This window comes from Mus caroli, unplaced genomic scaffold (assembly GCF_978045245.1).
Source record: "Mus caroli unplaced genomic scaffold, Mus_caroli_1 scaffold_18, whole genome shotgun sequence".
NCBI lineage: Eukaryota > Metazoa > Chordata > Mammalia > Rodentia > Muridae > Mus > Mus caroli.
Window position 1 is genome coordinate 44,461,596 of NW_028227273.1, and position 18,282 is coordinate 44,479,877.

Consider the following 18,282-nt stretch of genomic DNA (forward strand, 5'->3'; position numbering starts at 1 on the left):
CAAACACGCCATAACTATAAACGCCAAACTTGGAGAGCACAGGAATGGAAGGTCAAACTCCAATGAGTTAGATGGGTTTGGGTTTGCTCTAGTCTGCACGGTGCTTCCCGTCCCCTCAAGTCCGTGCTTTTCCTCAGGATGATGCCTTGCCAGAACACCGGTGTGCTGCACGGTGCTCAGCATCTTATCGGGTTGCACCGCTTCAGCTTTCCCCATCCAGCCCACGCAGGAAGGCCTGGAGCTACGGAGGTTAGAGCTATCTCTCCGCTGCTCGTTAACCAACCATTCCAGCTGTCTGTAGTGGTTGTTTTTTGGTTTTTGTTTGTTTGTTTGTTTGGTTTTGTTTTTCTTCTCTACACTAAAATGAGGACAGTCCAAGCCCTTTGTTAGACTGTTCAGACCTACCGAAGGGAGAATGGGATCTTCACCGCTGTAGTTTCGAGCTTATTTTTAGTTTCGGAATTTTGGAATTTCCCCCCTTTCAAATAGGTGCATCTACCCTTATTTATTTTATTTTTATTTATTATTTTAATACTATTTTATCCATCATTGCTGCATGGCTAATGACAATCTTAAGCCGTTTTGCCAGCTTTTTAAAAAAAAAAAGCTGTAATAGTTATCATCCGTACAAAAGGTAGTCAGGACGGTATAGGTGCTAGGTGGTTCTGCCGTAAGGTTATCTCCACCAAGCACCCTACAGCTCGGCCCTGCTGTAGGTAGGTAGGCCCCGTTTCTCTGTCCTTGAGAATGTTCTAGAATTCTCTCAGCTGGCCTAGCTTGTTTCTGTAAAGCCTACAAGAGAAACGCTCGCACTGCAACCTAAATTCCACGAAGGGAGGGATATTCTCTCGTGTGGTCACTGCTGTGTCCTTTGTACCGGATAATTCGGGCATTTATTTGAAAGGGGGTGGGAGGAGGAAAAAAAAAAAACGGAAGAAAAAACTAAGTCCTGACGGCTGACGGGCCGGCCCGTGAGGGGCGCCTTCCACATGCACCCGGACTCAACCTTCTCAATGTGGCTGAAAAAGGGGGTCGAGGGGTCCGGCCAGGCGAGGCCTGCTCTCTAGACGTGCCGCCCGTTATTAATTTCTATTTCTGCGGGCATTTTGTAAATTTTAAATTCGGCCGCCAAGCTTTGCTGACGGGATAACGCCATGCCTTCGAGGCGCCATTTTGAGGTAATGACTTGAATAAATGCTTTCCTGACAGAACTCTGAGCATCGTCCTGCCCAGGATTTATTTCACTGGGGCTTTGGACACGGTCCTGGGGGGACTAGGGAGTGGCAGGAGTCGGTCCGCCTGTCTGTCTGTCAGTGGGGCTCGGGCCTAGCTCCGCAGCTGAGCCCCTTACGTAGCCGTCGCGCATGCTCCATGCGCAGCCCTCACGCACTCCGTGGGCGACGTGGGTCCCCCGGCCCCCCTTGCGAGGCCCTAGCGCTGCCGCCTATTGGCTGAAGCGCGTCACGAGGCCAGCCACGCACAGTCATCCCCCCGGGGCGCGCAGCCCACGCCTCAGTGACTCGGCGACCCTCAGCACGCTCGCTTCGGGACTCCGCTGTCTCCGTGGCCGTGGGCTCTCCTTCCACCGCCGCCTCGGCTTGTTTTTGCCCGTTGGCCGGCCAGGCAGCCACCTCAGCGTAGCTGCCCCGTCGCGTGGCCTCTGCTCCACCTTCGAGGTTTTACCACCCGAACTCCGGCCGCCATCATGGTGAGTCGAGGGCAGGCCCCGGGGTGGCAGTGCAAGACCAGCCGGAGGCCGCAACTCCTTACACGGAGGTTAAAAATCGGCCTTTTTAATTTTTTTCCCCGGTGTAGCACAGAGAAGTGGGGAGAGGGCAAAAAGGGGGTCCTTTTATATTTCCGGTTCTGGGTCAGCCCCCAGGGTGAGGCCTGGAGGGCAAGAGTGGCGGCCTTGCTGCCTTTGCGGCCTACACCAGCACTGAGGGGCTGCGGGGAGATGGCGGGCGGCCCTGGGGACCTCGGGCTGCCCCGGGGTGGGCCACGTGCACGGCCTGGGCGTCACGTGACGGCTCTTTCCCGCCTTTGGGCCGCGGTGCCCACAGGAGCAGGCCTTGGGCGAGGCCCGCCGCGGCCCAGCCCCCACCCGGCGGCCCAGCTCCTCCGCACGAGCGCCCCGGCTTCCGGGTCCGCCAGGTGGCGCCTAGGCTGGCCGCGCCGGGTCCTGCGGCCTAGCGGCAGCCGCTTGGAGAGGACCCGGCGGGCGTGGTTATCGAGAGGCTGAGAGCGCTACCTGCGTGGGCCGCCATTGGCCGGGCCCTGTCGCCAGGTGCCTGTGGGTGGGGTGGAGGCGGCTTTGCGGGAGCTTGGCGTGCGTGGGCTGGGGGAGGAGCCAGAGGCCTGAGCCGGGCGGGGGTCGGGGAAAGCGGGACGGGACAGCTCTGCTGTAATCGCTGCTGCCGCCACCAGCAGGCTGGCTGAGGCGGTGCCAGGCTAGCTTGGGCTACTGGAAACAAACGTTGATAGCCATTTAATCACAAATCCGTTAGATGTTGCATGTTCGTTTAAATTTTTTTTTTCCGTTTTAGAGGTAAAGGAAGAAATTTATACAACTTATGACCGATGTCAAATTAAGTTGGAATTTAAATTAAGCATTTATAATGTGAAATAGATAATTGTCTATCACAATAATTTAAATCGCACAATATTGGACCGTTTTCTCACTACATTAGGGTTAAAAATTTGATGACTGCAGACTTTTATCTTGGCCAGTATTTGTAACATACATGGAAATTTGCTTAGCATAGTGATTTAATTACATTTCAAAAAGTGTTAATCCTGAAATCTTTAATAACTATTTTCAGCTTCTAGCTATATTTGATAAGTGGATTTTTTCCAATACAATGGAGTATGGTACTGTACAAGATAGGCAAATTTTTGTGTGCTGGCTCATTGCTGATATTCTAATATTTCTCATAGCTTATTCGGAGGTATAATTAATATGTCTTATATTTAATACAGTTTGTTTTCAGTATGCTATTATAGTCCATTGATGGGTAAGATACTTTCCCACCAGGGTCAGTAGTGGGCATTTAGGTGTGTGGAAATTTACAATTATTGGGGGCAGTGGGGGCCATATGGAGCCCTTTAGAAGTTCATGTCAACTCTGGCAACATAAGACGTCATTTAAAATAAATAATTGTATTCAAGAAATAGAGGCATGAGTTTGAAGCCAGCCTGGTGTACATAGCAAGTTTTCAGGCCAGCCAGAGTTATCTATCTATATAAGTATAAAATTATACTGACTTACAAGTATTTGGTTGTAGAGTGGTTTTGGTCATATTTTAAAAGTAACTAAAGCATCTATCAGTTGTGGGTGTTTTACTTATTAAGCATACAGTAGGGATTAGGTCTCATTAAAATGGATTCTTTGCTTTCTTGGTTTTGAGTGCCACCTACTGGATAAGGACTAGGATATGGTGTGCTTTCTTTAATACATAATACACTATTAAGATGAGACCGATTTAATATTTACTCTGATGAAGCAGGTAGTTTAAGCCCAAATCAAGCATCCTATAATATTTAATGCTTTATTTTCCTCCTTGTTAAACTTTTCTCAAACGTCCATTTTACTTTATTATAAAGAATACAATTAGAAGACATTTGAGATTTTTTTTTCTTAATTTTTAAGGAAGGAAATCAAGATTTTGAACAATGGAAAGCAAGTTCTTTCCAACAGTTATTTTCTCTTCAGTTCTAGAAGTACCATAACAGGATTTTTCATCACATCACATACAGGTTATGGTCCTAGTAACACATTGTTATGGGAATCATTTGTTATGGAAATATCCCTGGCTTCCTACCAGATGCCAGAAATTTACCTCACTGGTGACATCCAGAAATGTTCCTAGACATAAGTACCCCTGCAGTACTGAGAATCGGTGCATTATAACTTATACTCTGGTTAACTGGTAAAATATTATACTTCTAAGTTGAAATGTATCCATGTATTGTGGTACAGACAGCAGTAAAAAGAATTATCAAATAAAAATATATCCTAAGGTCATCAATACAAGAAGGGGAAATTGAGAGATGGAGTCCTATAAAAATTACAGAACTATTGTTTTATGTTTTGAATTTATTTTTGAATAAGAAATTGAGTAGAGATGGATAGATTTTCTATTAGTAAATCAAATCTAGTCAGGTTCTAAATAGTCCAAGATGCATAGCATATGTAGTATTGCATTTAGGATTAAACTTAAATCATAACATAGTAAAAGAAGGAAAAATTTAATAATTTTGCTGCCTGCCATTTCATTGTCATGAAATATCGCAAAGGGGATTTACTGTTCAAAGAAATAAGGTAGTTCTCAAGTAGGAATATAAAATAGCAAATAAGGACTTAAGTAGATAAAAGCAAAAAATGTAAAAAAAAAAGCAAAAAAGTATGTGACAGTTTTACATTTCTAAAATTTTTATGAAGTTAATCTTTTAAAAACAATGTCATTTTTATCTTGACATGTATACATACATGTAAACAAGTTACATATACTAGCTTTCCCTTAGTGTTCAGTATTCATTGTCAGTTTCATAAGTGGATTTTGAGTGGGTATGACATAATAGTTTACTAAAATTCCATCCAGTTAATAAAGTCAGCTAAGATAGTAAAATTTGGAGGGAAAAACTTTTCTAACTCCATTGAAAATAAATTTAAATACAGGATACTTAACTCTTAATAGCATACTACTTTATAAAACGAGTTCGCCAATTTTAGTCATTCTCAAAGTAATCTGCCAGAGATACACTCTGGCAAACATGCTGCTTATAACTTAGAGATATAAATCTAGGTGTTTTGACTTAAGTTCATTTTTTTGTGCTTTGTCATACTGCCTCTTCTGTATACACACTTATTCCCAATAAGTTCTTCTTTAGGAAAATTATGTTAATCAATTAAGAATCTACTGTATGAATTGGCAGTGGAGTTTATATGGTGTTAGTCAAGAAACAGAGCTATTTCAAAACATGCTTTAAACACAATAGTATTAGGGAGTAGGAAACTGATGTGTCAGTAATTTCTCATAATTCATTTACTTCTAAAGTCAATCACATTAATATGGGCATGTTAAGGTTATAGAATTTATATTAATTTAATAATAGAAAGGCAAGGAAAAATATAAGAGTTTAATACTTTTTTGTTTGGGGTATTGAACAGCTGTGTTGTTTACTTTGGGTTCTTACTATGCTTTTGATTTAAGATACTCAGTAAAATGGAAATTTAGTAGTATTTCCACAGTGGTTTTATTCTTCACAGATCAGAACTTTTCACCAAGTTCACCAAATAAAATCTTTTCATAAACTGTAAAGTTGGCATTTTTTTCACAATATAGTGTAAAAGGTGACATGAATGGGGCAGAGAGATGAATCAGTTGTTAACAGCACTTTTGCTACTCTTATAGAGGAACCTTACGACAGTTCACAGTTGTAATTTCAGTTCTAGGAGATCCAGCTCCCTCTGGCTTCTGTAGGCCCTAGCACACACATGGTGCACATACATACAAGCAGACAAAAAGCTTACACATGTTTTAAAAATGTGTTGTCTTAGTGTTCTGTTGCTGTGAAAAGATACCATAACAATAGTGGGTTTTGCTTTCAGTTTCAGAGGTAACAGTAAGAAGGATATTTCTGAAAGTACTACCCTTTTTAAATTCTATGCCAGTTCTCTAATTGCTTTAAGTCCTGAAGGTAAACTACACTATTGCTAGCTAATTTAGGTTAAATACAAAAGAAGTGTTTTATATAATTTGTCATGTTTATATATACATGTGTGTGCATATATATATTTTAAATTGTCTATTTTCCAAATTTCAGTCTGCCACAACTTCTGAGGCTCCAAATTCAGCTGTGTCCAGGGAGGCCAGTACTCAGTCTTCATCAGCAACCACAAGTCAAGGATATGTTTTGCCAGAAGGCAAAATCATGCCAAACACCGTTTTTGTTGGAGGAATTGATGTTAGGGTATTGTATCCATATTTTATTCAAACTTTAAATGAAATTCTGAAGCCACAATTTCATGTTGGTGTTGGGGTGGGAGGAGTGTTTGAGCCCAGGAGTTTCAAGAGGAGCTTGGGCAACAGAGTTGAGAACTAGCTCAATAAATTTAAATATTTAAAATGTTATGGACATTGGGAGCTGATGTGTAGACCTAAAAGGATTTTCTGTTCTAAATTTTATGCAGGTTTGGTTTTAATACATAGAAATTAAAAATACACTCAACAAAATGGAATAGTTTGCAAATACTAGGGATTGACTTTCACATAATCAAATATCATTTTTACAATTGGAAGTTTTGAATCCTTAATTTTTACTCTTGAAATTGAATTCTTTTCCATAGATGGATGAAACCGAAATCAGGAGTTTCTTTGCCAGATATGGCTCAGTAAAAGAAGTGAAGATAATCACTGATCGAACTGGTGTGTCGAAGGGGTATGTAAACATGCATGATATGAGCTACTGTTTATAGAACTAAGTATGGCCAGAGAGATGTCAGACAAGACTTAAAATGGGCATGCAAACTACTGAAATTGTTGCCTTTAATCATTTATGGACAAAGGGCTTTTTTTTTATCAGTTCTTTTGCTAGTACTTGTATTTCAATATTTTCTATTTTGCACAAATGGATTATTAAATAGTTATTTCTTGGCACATTCCACACTATCTTAAATTGTAGCTGTCTTGCCTTAAATAATAAACATTTGTTAATGAATGTTAATGTTATTATATTCTGACATTACTAAGAAAACAGCAGTGGTATTATAGAGGATCTGTTCTCTGTGTTTCAGTATATTTATCACAATATATTGATCTTTCATTATCATTTTCTGTTACATAGGATGTAGTATGGTTATGATTTTATATTTCATTTGTTTTTTCTAGCTATGGATTTGTCTCATTTTATAATGACGTGGATGTGCAGAAGATAGTAGAAGTAAGTAACAGTCTTTGGTAAAACTCTTGTTTAGCAATGCTTCCGTGTTGAGTAAGTCCTGGATATTCAATCTTACATAAAATACAGAGAAAATAGGCTTCCTTTCTGTTTAAGATCAAACTGTAATTTTATGTAACTTGTCAGAACATGCTTGCTTGGAGGCCTCTAACTTTATCAGATTAGAAAAGAGACTTGATGCATTGTGACACTTTGGTTAAAGTAAGGTTGAGCACAATAGTGTTTGCCAAAGTCTTGGAAATGAAAGATTAAAATTATCATGTGTTATTATTTTTAGTCACAGATAAATTTCCATGGTAAAAAGCTGAAACTGGGCCCTGCAATCAGGAAACAAAATTTATGTGAGTAAAACCAGAAGTTTTCTTGATGAAACTGCCTAGGTTTTCAGAGAACTCGATGTAACTTTTGTTCTTTATACTTTTTTAAAGGTACTTATCATGTGCAGCCACGTCCTTTGATTTTTAATCCTCCTCCTCCACCACAGTTCCAGAGTGTTTGGAGTAGTCCAAATGCTGAGACTTACATGCAGCCTCCAACCATGATGAATCCTATCACTCAGTATGTTCAGGTAAAAGCTGCCTGTATTTTTATTCTTATATTCAATAGTCTTTTTAAGCTCTGAAATTTATGCACAGTTGGGATGTTAAGTGATAACACACTCCATTCTTTATTGGAACACTTCAAGTATTAGGATTTTGTTATTACTGTCATTCTTGGTGCTATTTATGCTAAGCTGAAATCGCTTCTCTATAGTTTATAAGCCTTTATCCTAGAACCTTGGTAGCCACATTAAGATACATAAAAAAATATAGAGTGAAGAATTTTACTATTATCATTTTCTTTTCTTGTAAAAAAAGTTTTAAATTTGAAAATGTTTTTAAGTATTAGAAAACAGTTTTGTAAGTTCTCGTAGTTGATGCCTTCCCAGAGCCCATCACTTACTCTATGTTGTACTTGCAGTGCTTTCCAAATGCTTCCTCATGTAAGTTGTTGACATCTGGGTTTATTTTGGTTCTAGAATTGATAGGGTTTTTAAAAAAATATATAAATCATAATTTGTCTGAAATTGGTTGACACTTAATTTTCATGCTTGCTATATGCATATTGATACATTGGTACATTTTACTTTTTCAATTTGAGAGACTTTTGCCAGAAAAGAAAAATAGTAAAATCTTATATATTTATATGTGTGGAATATAGACAGTATCTTATCTTACTTTTCTCGCTGTTAGTATGACTTAGAAGAAAATCCCTACTTATTCCTAACTGATACAAGGTGTCCATATGTGACCTACTTGCTTTTATTCAATAAATACAAGTATAGGAAACACTGATTTATCTTTTTTTCTAGTTTCAGATTTAATTCCCTTAACTTTTAGAAGTTAAATACAGAAGAAAATCATAAATACCAGAGGAATTTTAGAGATTATCTGCTAATATTGCTGTTAATAGTACTGTGCAAAAGTGTTTTTATAAAGAAGCAGAAGAGACATTCATTTAACTCCGCTACTAGAACTAGATAATCAGTGTATGATAACCTCCTAAGGGAGTTATTGTCTTGGAAAAAGGCAAACATTAACATTGTCTTTTCTTCCTGCCTGCCTAATAGGTTATCATTTGACAAGAAATACTTTCTTCATAAAACCAATCATTTACTTAGCACCTATCTTTCTCTAGTTATATATGTATATGTATGTATAAAGAAAAAATATGTATTTTTGTTTTATTGGGAATTGTTTTACATTCTCAAATATATTATTATTTTTTTCTGTGTACTTTATTCTTAGGCATATCCTCCTTATCCAAGTTCACCAGTTCAGGTCATCACTGGATATCAGCTGCCTATTTATAACTATCAGGTATTTTTTCTTTTGTTGAAAAAATTTTTTCTCACACATCCTGATTATCGTTTCCCCTTCTTGTAGTCCTCCCAACCCCCCCCCACCTCCATCCCATTCTCACCTCCTTAGAAACAGGCTTCTAAGGTGTCTTAGTGCTCTATACTGTGAAGAAACACAATGGCCACAGCAATTCTTTCAAAAAAAGCACTTAATTGGGCTTGCTTACACTAGTATGTAAGGGATAATAAAATCAAAACAAAAACTAATGCGTCAGAATTAAAACAAATGGAAGGGGAAAAGCCCAAGAGAAGGTACAGAAATTAGAGATTCATTCACAAACTCATAAATCTCATAAAAATACTAAATTGGAAGCCATAATGTCTTGTCTATGCATAGAACCTAGTGCATGTTTGTGCAGGCCCTGTGTATGCTGCATCCATCCCTGTGAATTCATGTGAGCTTTGATCATGTTGATTTAGAAGGCCTTGTTTTCTTGGTGTCTTCCATCCCTTCCAATTCTTACACACTATCTGCTTCTTCTTCCCCAGGGTTCCCTGAGCCCTAAAGGGAGGGATTTAATTATCAGATAACTTAAGGGAAAGAAAAATAATTTGGGATATTAGTATAGTCTGTGTTTATATAAAATTGCCACACAGTATCGATTTAAAATAAAAGGAAAGTAGAAGTAATCTATAATTCAGGCATCAATATTATTTTGACAAAAGAATTTTGTTCAGACTGTTTACAGAGATTCAGTAGTTTTTGTTATTTCAGCATGCATTCTTTCACTGCTGTCAAATACCTGAAAAATCCAGGCTGATTTTTATAAATTTTTATAGAGTAGGTTAAAATAAAAATATTATCCAGTTCTTAAGAGCATCCAGAGTCTGATAGTGTTTAATTGTGATGGATGCTGTGAAATAGTAGTCCCATAAATTTCTTCCAATAGATGTGACCATATTTATGACCCATGGCTATAGCTGTAGTGATAATTTCCAAGAGCCACTGTCTTATTATTTTCCTAAATGCTAACTTCTGAGAAAATGTGTCACATTGTCTTATTGCCTCTTTCATGAAAATGTGTGATTAAGTAATCTTTGTTTCCTTTTCTTAAGATGCCACCGCAGTGGCCTGCTGGAGAGCAGAGGAGTTATGTTATACCTCCGGTAAAATGAATTAGCTGAGCATACTCTTATTAGACTTACAGTGTTTTCTTTGCCATATTGTATACATTTATATTTTAATTGCATTTTATAGTACATATTTTACTTTCTTGTTACCTCAGTTACATACACACATGAGAGAGAAACTGCTTTTTTTTTTCCACATTATTTTTGTATGCCCAAGCTTAATGGCTGCTTCATGTATTTGGTTACTTGTTGGCATGATATATAATCCACAAAAAGTAGTTTTAATATTAGATTCAGAATTAGCATTTGTTCTTCCTAGAATCTGCCTCTAACTGTGCTATTTAGATAAAATGCATAGGAGCAAGACAATTTTACCATTAATAATACTTTATAAAAGAAATAAAGGAAGCTACTAACTGTAAACACCAAAGCTTTTGTTAACTTTCATGAAGATTGGATATTTTAAAAATAATCAAGAAAATTCTCCCATACTCTGTTACTGTATATTATACTTTTCTTAGAATCCTGATTCTGATAGTGTTGGCAGAGGACATTTTAAAAATAAGACTTACTTTTAGCCTTTCAGTTTAAAATCGTTTCTTAAATAGCTTAACATTTTGAAATACAGATGACTTAAAATGAATGGTTCTCTTTAATTATACTCTTTCATCATTTTAATATAGGCTTATACAACTGTTAACTACCACTGCAGTGAAGTTGATCCAGGAGCTGATATTTTGCCCAATGAATGTTCAGTTCATGATGCTGCTCCAGCTTCTGGAAATGGCCCACAAAAGGCAAACATCTAATTTTGTTTACTGATTATTTTTATTTATGTTTATTAGTAATGGTTCTTTGATAAGTAGATCTGTTTACCCAAATTTAAAAATGAAAGTCAACCTGCCATGCTTGGGAAACTTAACTTTGCAATTAATGTACAAAATAATGGTACTCCAAACTTTGAGTGTTTTTGATTCCCTTCTCTTATCCTCTTTTTTAATTATATTTTTTCTTATGTATTGTTGTTTAGTATGATTTAGCAGAATTCAGTGACCGACCAGGTTTCTACAATTAGTGTGAATTTATAGTTTTTATTTAGCTAAGTAGTAATACATATCATTTGTGGTATTCTACAACATTGGCTTTTTAAAAATGGTTATTTTGTATTGAACATATTCTCACTTCCAATTTCTAATTCATATGGTTGAATTAAGGAGTTGATAGGCTGGGAATGTGTATAATGGAAAATTTCATTGGATACATTTCTCATCTGTGTTAGTGAAAAAAACAAAACAAAACTACATATATCACCTGATTTGATCCACAGTTCCACATTCTTAAAATTTGAAAAATAAGGTGGTATAGTGATGTACAACTTTAGAGAGGTAGAAAAATAAGTTCAAAATCAGCCTTGGCTACATAGCAAATTTGAGGCAAGCCCAGGGTTACTTAAGTCTGTTTTCAAACAAGCCAACTTCACACATATACATACATACATACATACATACATACATACATAATGTGTGTATATAGATTAAAGTAGCTTATACAATTATAACATTTTATTCTGAATACTTTTTCCTTGAAATATTAAAGCTGACTTCTGTAATAGAATAAATTCATCTTTTTAAACCAGTGTTCTTAAGAGAAATAATACTTAAAAATCACAAGAGTTCAACATTATGAAAGAATTTCCTAAAAATAAGTGGGATATGTTTAGCATACTTTCAAAAAGCCATTTGCAGTTAATAAAATTATTGTCTTTAAATTTTAAATTTGCAGAAATCTGTGGACCGAAGCATACAGACAGTGGTCTCTTGTCTGTTTAACCCTGAGAACAGACTGAGAAACTCTCTTGTTACTCAAGATGACTACTTCAAGGTAGGAAAAGAATAGTATGTATAGTAAAGGGGGGTGTTAACATTGAAAAATTATTTTTTCCTGTAGTGTACATATTTTTAAACCAGTTGTTTGCAGTGTTTATTATAATCATGGTGATTTGAGTTTTACCCAGTAATGTGTTTGATGTGATGTAAATCTTAAATAATTTGTGTTTAGGGAAAAAAAAACTTGAGAAGTTAAACGGGTCATAAGCCATTGGGCACATGACTTAGTGAATAAAGCACTTACTGAGCAAGTGTGAATTTGAACATAGAATCACATAAATGTCAGGTGGGTTTAGTTCCCTTAGAATTCTAGTCTTCAGAAGGCAAAGACAGGCTCCTAAGCAAACTATGTAGCCATGTCAGTAATCTCTGGGTGCAATGAAAAAAGGTAGAAAACAGTCAGAAAGACTCCAGATGTTAACCTCAGACCTACACAAGTGATATAAAGGGTTTGTGAGAGTTGGCAGATAAGAAAATAGTAACTTTTGACCACACGGTAAAAGAAATTTGAAAACAGAATGTAATTTATAGTTCTTGGACTAGAGAGAACAAAAGAACTGCTTGGTTAACATATTTTGAGCATTGAATCTAGAGCTCATCCATTTGGCTAGGCTGACTGACCTATGTGCTATAGCAATTTGCCTGTCTCTGCCTCACTCCTGAGGACTATGATGACATAGTATACCTCAATTACCTCGATTTTATGGAGTACTAGGGATCTGAATCATGTCTTCTTGCTTGCACACCAGGTAAATTACCAATGAGTCTCTTTCATAACAACAGAATCTGGTCCACAGGAAAAGGGCCTGATTAAGCTAGTTGTGTAGAAAAGAATATTATATTTTATTAACCCCATTTCTCTTTTTAAGGATTCACTTTCCTATAACTACATTTCAGTAAATAACAGTGTAAAAGAAAATAATTTGCTATATCAGACTTCTGTCTGTGTCTATAAATCTTTAATCCTTGAATTGACCTGATTATATGTAGATATTTTAAATTGTACTGAACATGGATAGACTTCCTCTTGTTACTCCCCTCAAAGTAGTAAAACTTTTCATATTAGATAGTAATATGAAAAAGATTTAAACTATACAGAAAGCTCTTCAATGTATATGCAAACACATTTTATATAAGAGATTTGGGCATCCCTCTAAGGTTATATCCATGGGGGAGAGGATTCCTAGAACCAGTCCTCTTGAGAAAACCTTTTCAATTTTCTTAACCTTTACTTCATATGGAATGAAATATCTTTAGGTTAAAGATGAGCCTTAAATATACAAGATTTAGTTTTTAATCAAAAATAAGGATTTCAGATTAAAATGGGATACTGGTCTCAGTATGGTTTCTGTCAGATGAAGTTGTTAATAAAAACAATACTAGAGATTTTTGTTGTGTGAAGAGGGTTTTGGTGTGTTCTCACGCCTCCCCTGTCAGTATGTACTGATCCTTACTTGTGTGTATGTCTGCACTATGTGCCTGATGCCCACAGGCGTCAGATGGAAATCCAGCCCATATTCTCTGTGAATAGCCACCAGAGGGATTCCTTTTTAGGTTCATCCTTTAATAGACCCTAACTAGTTGGTGCATTCATTGTTGCAGAGTTCTACAAGATTATCTCCTCTTCCTCATTTATTATATTTAAAGTTAAAACAACACATTGGTTGTCTCATAATCCTAGGCCAGTAGTGGTAATACGGAATTTTCAATGATTTAAAATGACTGTTTCTGTCTTTTCTAGGATAAAAGAGTACATCACTTCAGAAGAAGTCGGGCAGTGCTTAAATCTGATCATCTCTGCTAACTCATCTCAGGAGGTTGTTGGTTTTGAATATTAAAAGAAACTGAAAAGTTTTCACTACTATAGAAAATTTGACAAATCACTCAGACTTTCTATAAAAGTTATATTAGATTGCATAGTTTTATGTTAAACTTGTTAGTTAGATGTTTATATAGAAACTGGTTTTGTGTTCATCATATAGTTGAAAGAAAAGATAATTGCAAGTAAAAAAAAAGATAAAAAATAATTTTCAAATAATTGAAAAATAGTTGAAAGGAATAACTTTTAAGATTTACCTTAAGGACTTTTAGTTGAAATTGGCATTTTAAGACTTAAAAACAAGTACTAATTTTCAAGAAAAGAATTTTATAAACCTATTTTGAAAGGTCAGGATTTTGATAGTTTGACTATAAGAATTTCACTTCTCAACAGGTACCTGAACAGTACAATATTTACAATATTGTACTTTATATTTATTATTTGTCTAAACATTTGCCACAAAAGCAGAGTTTTTAGAACTGCATTTTTAATCAGTGGAACTCAATATATAGTTAGCTTTATTGAAGTCTTCCTTATCTAAACCCAGGAAAACAGATTCTCAACAGTCCAATCAGTGGGTCTTAACATTTATACAAAATATATTTTACCCTTTATCTAGAATCCACTCGTATACATATATCCTATTTATTTGGTTGGGATGGTAATTAGGATATCTAAAATTCTAGGTATAATTTTGTTTAAAGAATCCAAGACAAACTAAACTTCACTAGGTGTATAAGCTATTCTTAGTGAGTTAATACTCTTTTTTTTTTTCTTAAAATTCTAAACTCAATGGCTGTCTTAAAATTGTGCAAAATACTGGTATTAAAGAGTGCTGAAATTTTTTTATGTCACTTAAAAGTTAATCAGAGTATCTGAAAAATTGTTTTTATAAAAACATTCAAAATATTAGTTGTTACAGAGTAAATACATTTTTAGTTTTGTTAGTCTATTGTATTTCCCTTTGTAAAGTAAAATATGTCCAAAACAGTCAAAGTAGGCAATTTTGACATTTCTAAACCGCAAAATGTGTTTCATAAATGTATCCCAAGAATGTGCTAAAGTGAATCTGTTTTTAGACTAGATGGACATGAGATCATTGGACATTATGCACTGTGACAGCAGAGAACCTTTGTACCCACAGTCTTTTGCAGTCTTAATCCTATTCTGTCAGGATTGCTCCTTGGTATAAAGTAGACAAGTAAGTTAACAAGCAGCTCAGGGGCTAAGCCTTAGGAACATATAACACTGGAACAGCACCTTGCTACCTAAAACAATTGGCTGAACATCAATCTGACCTGCCAGGGACATGAGTTTTAAAATGCCTTGTTGGTCTATCTTGTATTAGTCCTTTCCTTCAAACATGGATTCCACTTACTCTTACTTAATGGAACTAATGGGTCATATCACAACTGTCCCTAATGATCTTTAACTCTTATTCTACATCTAAAGTCAAAATTCTTTTATGTCACCAAGTCAGTATACCAGAAAACTAAGAAGTGTCCTGAAATTTACTCTTTTTAGATTTTGTCCCCTTACTTCAGTGTATTTGTAGTGTATGTCCTTACATGTACCATTCTGTGACTAAATATCCAACTTACTATGAATGATAACCTAAATTCTGAGGCACAAATGTAATTGTTGCTGTCTGACTTTAAAGAAAAGTAAGGGAATAAACTTTTGTCTGCTGTTTTGTTGGAGTCAAGTATTTAAGAGAAGGGAGAAAGAGACAAGTACTGAACCTTTCAAAATGGAAGATTAATTTTAAACTTAAAAGTATGTTCCTATTACCTATTTCCTTGTATACATGAATAAAACCTTTTTTTCAAAAGCATCACTGACTTACTGTCCTGTCTCTAGAAATGATAGTAAACTTAGGTGAGCAATGTGTGACAGTGTGTAAGTCCTTGTGATTGAAATTGTAAATATGCTGCATTTACTAAGCAGGACATTAATTTATAAAAAGCATTTTGAGACGTTCTACAAAAAGTATGCATGTGTACATACTTATACACATTTTAGTATATATGTACATGTCTTAGTTTATTGTTTTGAAGAGGCACTGTGACCAAGGCAACTCTGTTTGTTTGTTTGTTTGTTTTTATTTTTTCGAGACAGGATTTCTCTGTATAGCCCTGGCTGTCCTGGAACTCCCTTTGTAGACCAGGCTGGCCTCGAACTCAGAAATCTGCCTGCCTCTGCCTCCCAAGTGCTGGGATTAAAGGCATGCACCACCACCGCCAGGCCCAAGACAACTCTTAAGAGAAAGCATTTCGTTGACCTTATCTACCTTTTTAGAGGCTCAAGTCCATTATTGTGGTAGAGAGCATGGTGTCTTGCAGGCATGGTACTGGAGAAGTAGCTTTGATACTTCAAAAGTCCACACCCAGTGATATATACTTCTTTCATGCATAATCCTGTTCAAATATTACACCAATTAGTGACCAGACATTTACATATGAGCCTATAGGTCCATTCTTAGGCAGTCATTGTACACATATTTTTTTATGAGAAGAACATTGGAGCTGAAAATAGTTGAAATTTCATTGCAGCATGAACAATAGTACCTGTTGGGAATGCTAGAGTACACAACCGACTTTAGTCACTTGGACAGAGTCCTTGTTTTAGATGTTCTTAAATGCTTTGTGCCAATATTGTTATCTTTGACCTTTTTGTCAGTTTGCAGATACCCTATAGATTCATGTTGGCTTTTGCTTCAAATAAGAGTGCTTTGATCAATCACACAATTTAGTTTTCATGTATATTATAGAAGACTATTCTCTAAGCCAAATGGCTTTGGAAGTTTGGTGAGACAAAAGATCAGAACATCTGGGCTTGTTAATAACTATTGACATTCCATCATAGAAGAAGGGGATTGGGAAGGCCACAGGACCCTCACCTGAGTATCCAGCCAAATCTCCCAACCTGTTGTGTGCAATTCTACCTTAATTGCATGCAGCCCCCGGATCTCTTAAGAGGAGCTGTAGTATGACATCTTGGACTAATGAAAGGGGATCTACCTATAGAGTAATTGGAAAGTCATCACCTTTGCTGGCAACAGCACTTTCAGGGTAGCTGCAGTAAGGCCATATCCATGTTCCTGTCCATGACCCCTCACTAATTGCTCTGTAAATCATAATAAACTCATTGCTTTCCCAGGTTGAAAAAAAATGCTTCCAAGATATTTTTCCCCAGTATCTTCAATGAAATGTATACTTACTACTCTGGAATCTTGTTGAAGTTTTGTAAAAGAGTATGTCAGGAAAAGAAATACTTGGTATCATCTCCATTTCTAGCCCTAGTACTTTTGAGTTTTGTAAAGGAAGTCTTGTAATGGTGGTTTCTGGTGCAAGAAACATACCCTGTTCCCATTTATTGGTGACCCAAATAATTATGGTGTTGCCAGATCTCCCAGAGAAACCCAAAACTTGCACCTGTTCTCAGCCTTACTGCAGGGAAGAGAAAATAGTTACCTGACCTGCAAGTTTAACTTCTGGGTACATGGTTTATGCCCTCTTTTCTGTTAGTGACTACATAATCTGAAGACCCCCCAAACCCTCTATCTTCTGACAAGCCATAGACCCTTGAGAGCTTGTTAGAAACAGTTCTTTGGAAGCTGTTTTAAGGTAACATGCTTTTTCCCCTCCAATGAACATTAGGAAGATTAAAAATATCAGCCAGAAAATCTACCAGGTAACTTCAGTATGGACATGATCAGTCATCTGCTGGGTTTCTAGAAAGGCTTTGTGACACATTTGAGTACCCCTATAGACAAAGATGCCCCCCCCAAACCAGTGATCCACTGGCCTTTGTCAAGTGATTATCCCAGACATAAGAAAGCTCCAGGAATTATAAGGAATTTGAAGGTCTCAACTTCTGGAAATTGCTCAGAAAGCTTAGAACATCTGAGATTCAGCTGAAGACAGAAGGGAACTCTCCCATGTGATTTCTGCCCTTGGGGAAACAGATGAGAGAAATGAGGCAAATTGATCATGAGATGCGGTCCAGGGACTCACCAGTGTTGTTGGGGTCCTGAATGCAGATCCTTAGAATTTAGACCAAAAAATGCCACAAACCACCATGCTCCAACATGTATAGATGTCCTCAGCTGATTTCCAAGGAAGAATGTGAAAAGATAACAGAAGTCCTTTTAGAGGCCCACCAAGCCCTGGGCTACAGTCTCAGCCAAGAAAGCTCAGCTCCGTTCCTTAGGTCACATACCTAGAATACAACCTAGAGGAAGGAAAGCAGACACTTTTCCATGACCATGTTTTAGGTATCCTTCACATCCCCAACCCTACGTCAAAAGAGAAATGTGTGGAAATTTCTGGGGGTGGTTGGATACTGTCTTGAGTGGGCCAACCCACCTCTTTGCCAGCATCAATGGTATGCAGCCTTTGGAATGGACAGAAACTGAGCAGAAGGACCTTGTAGCCATGAAAAAGACCCTGGTGTCTGCCCCTGCCCTGGCCCTCCCAGACCTTACTGAGCCATTTCCATTGTATGTGGATGAGGACCAGGGAAGTCCTCATGCAAACCCCTAAAAAAAGATGAGTAGTTTCTCTGTGAAAGAGATTTGATCCGTTTCCCATAGCTGCCACTGCCCTGCTGATGAAAGAAGCTAACAAATTAACTTTAGGGCACAA

At 37.1% G+C, this 18,282-nt stretch overlaps 1 protein-coding gene across 1 annotated transcript; it reads left to right on the forward strand.

The window, feature by feature from the left end:
* The first annotated feature begins 1,364 nt into the window (after positions 1-1,364).
* Positions 1,365-15,461, forward strand: Dazl (deleted in azoospermia like). The gene is given in 13 exon segments (XM_021186464.2): positions 1,365-1,499; positions 1,501-1,557; positions 1,559-1,708; positions 5,827-5,973; positions 6,350-6,441; positions 6,891-6,942; positions 7,238-7,301; positions 7,389-7,528; positions 8,748-8,819; positions 9,917-9,967; positions 10,615-10,728; positions 11,714-11,812; positions 13,559-15,461. Coding segments are annotated over 13 exon segments (1,236 nt in total). The 3' UTR covers positions 13,622-15,461.
* The last annotated feature ends 2,821 nt before the right edge of the window (positions 15,462-18,282 follow it).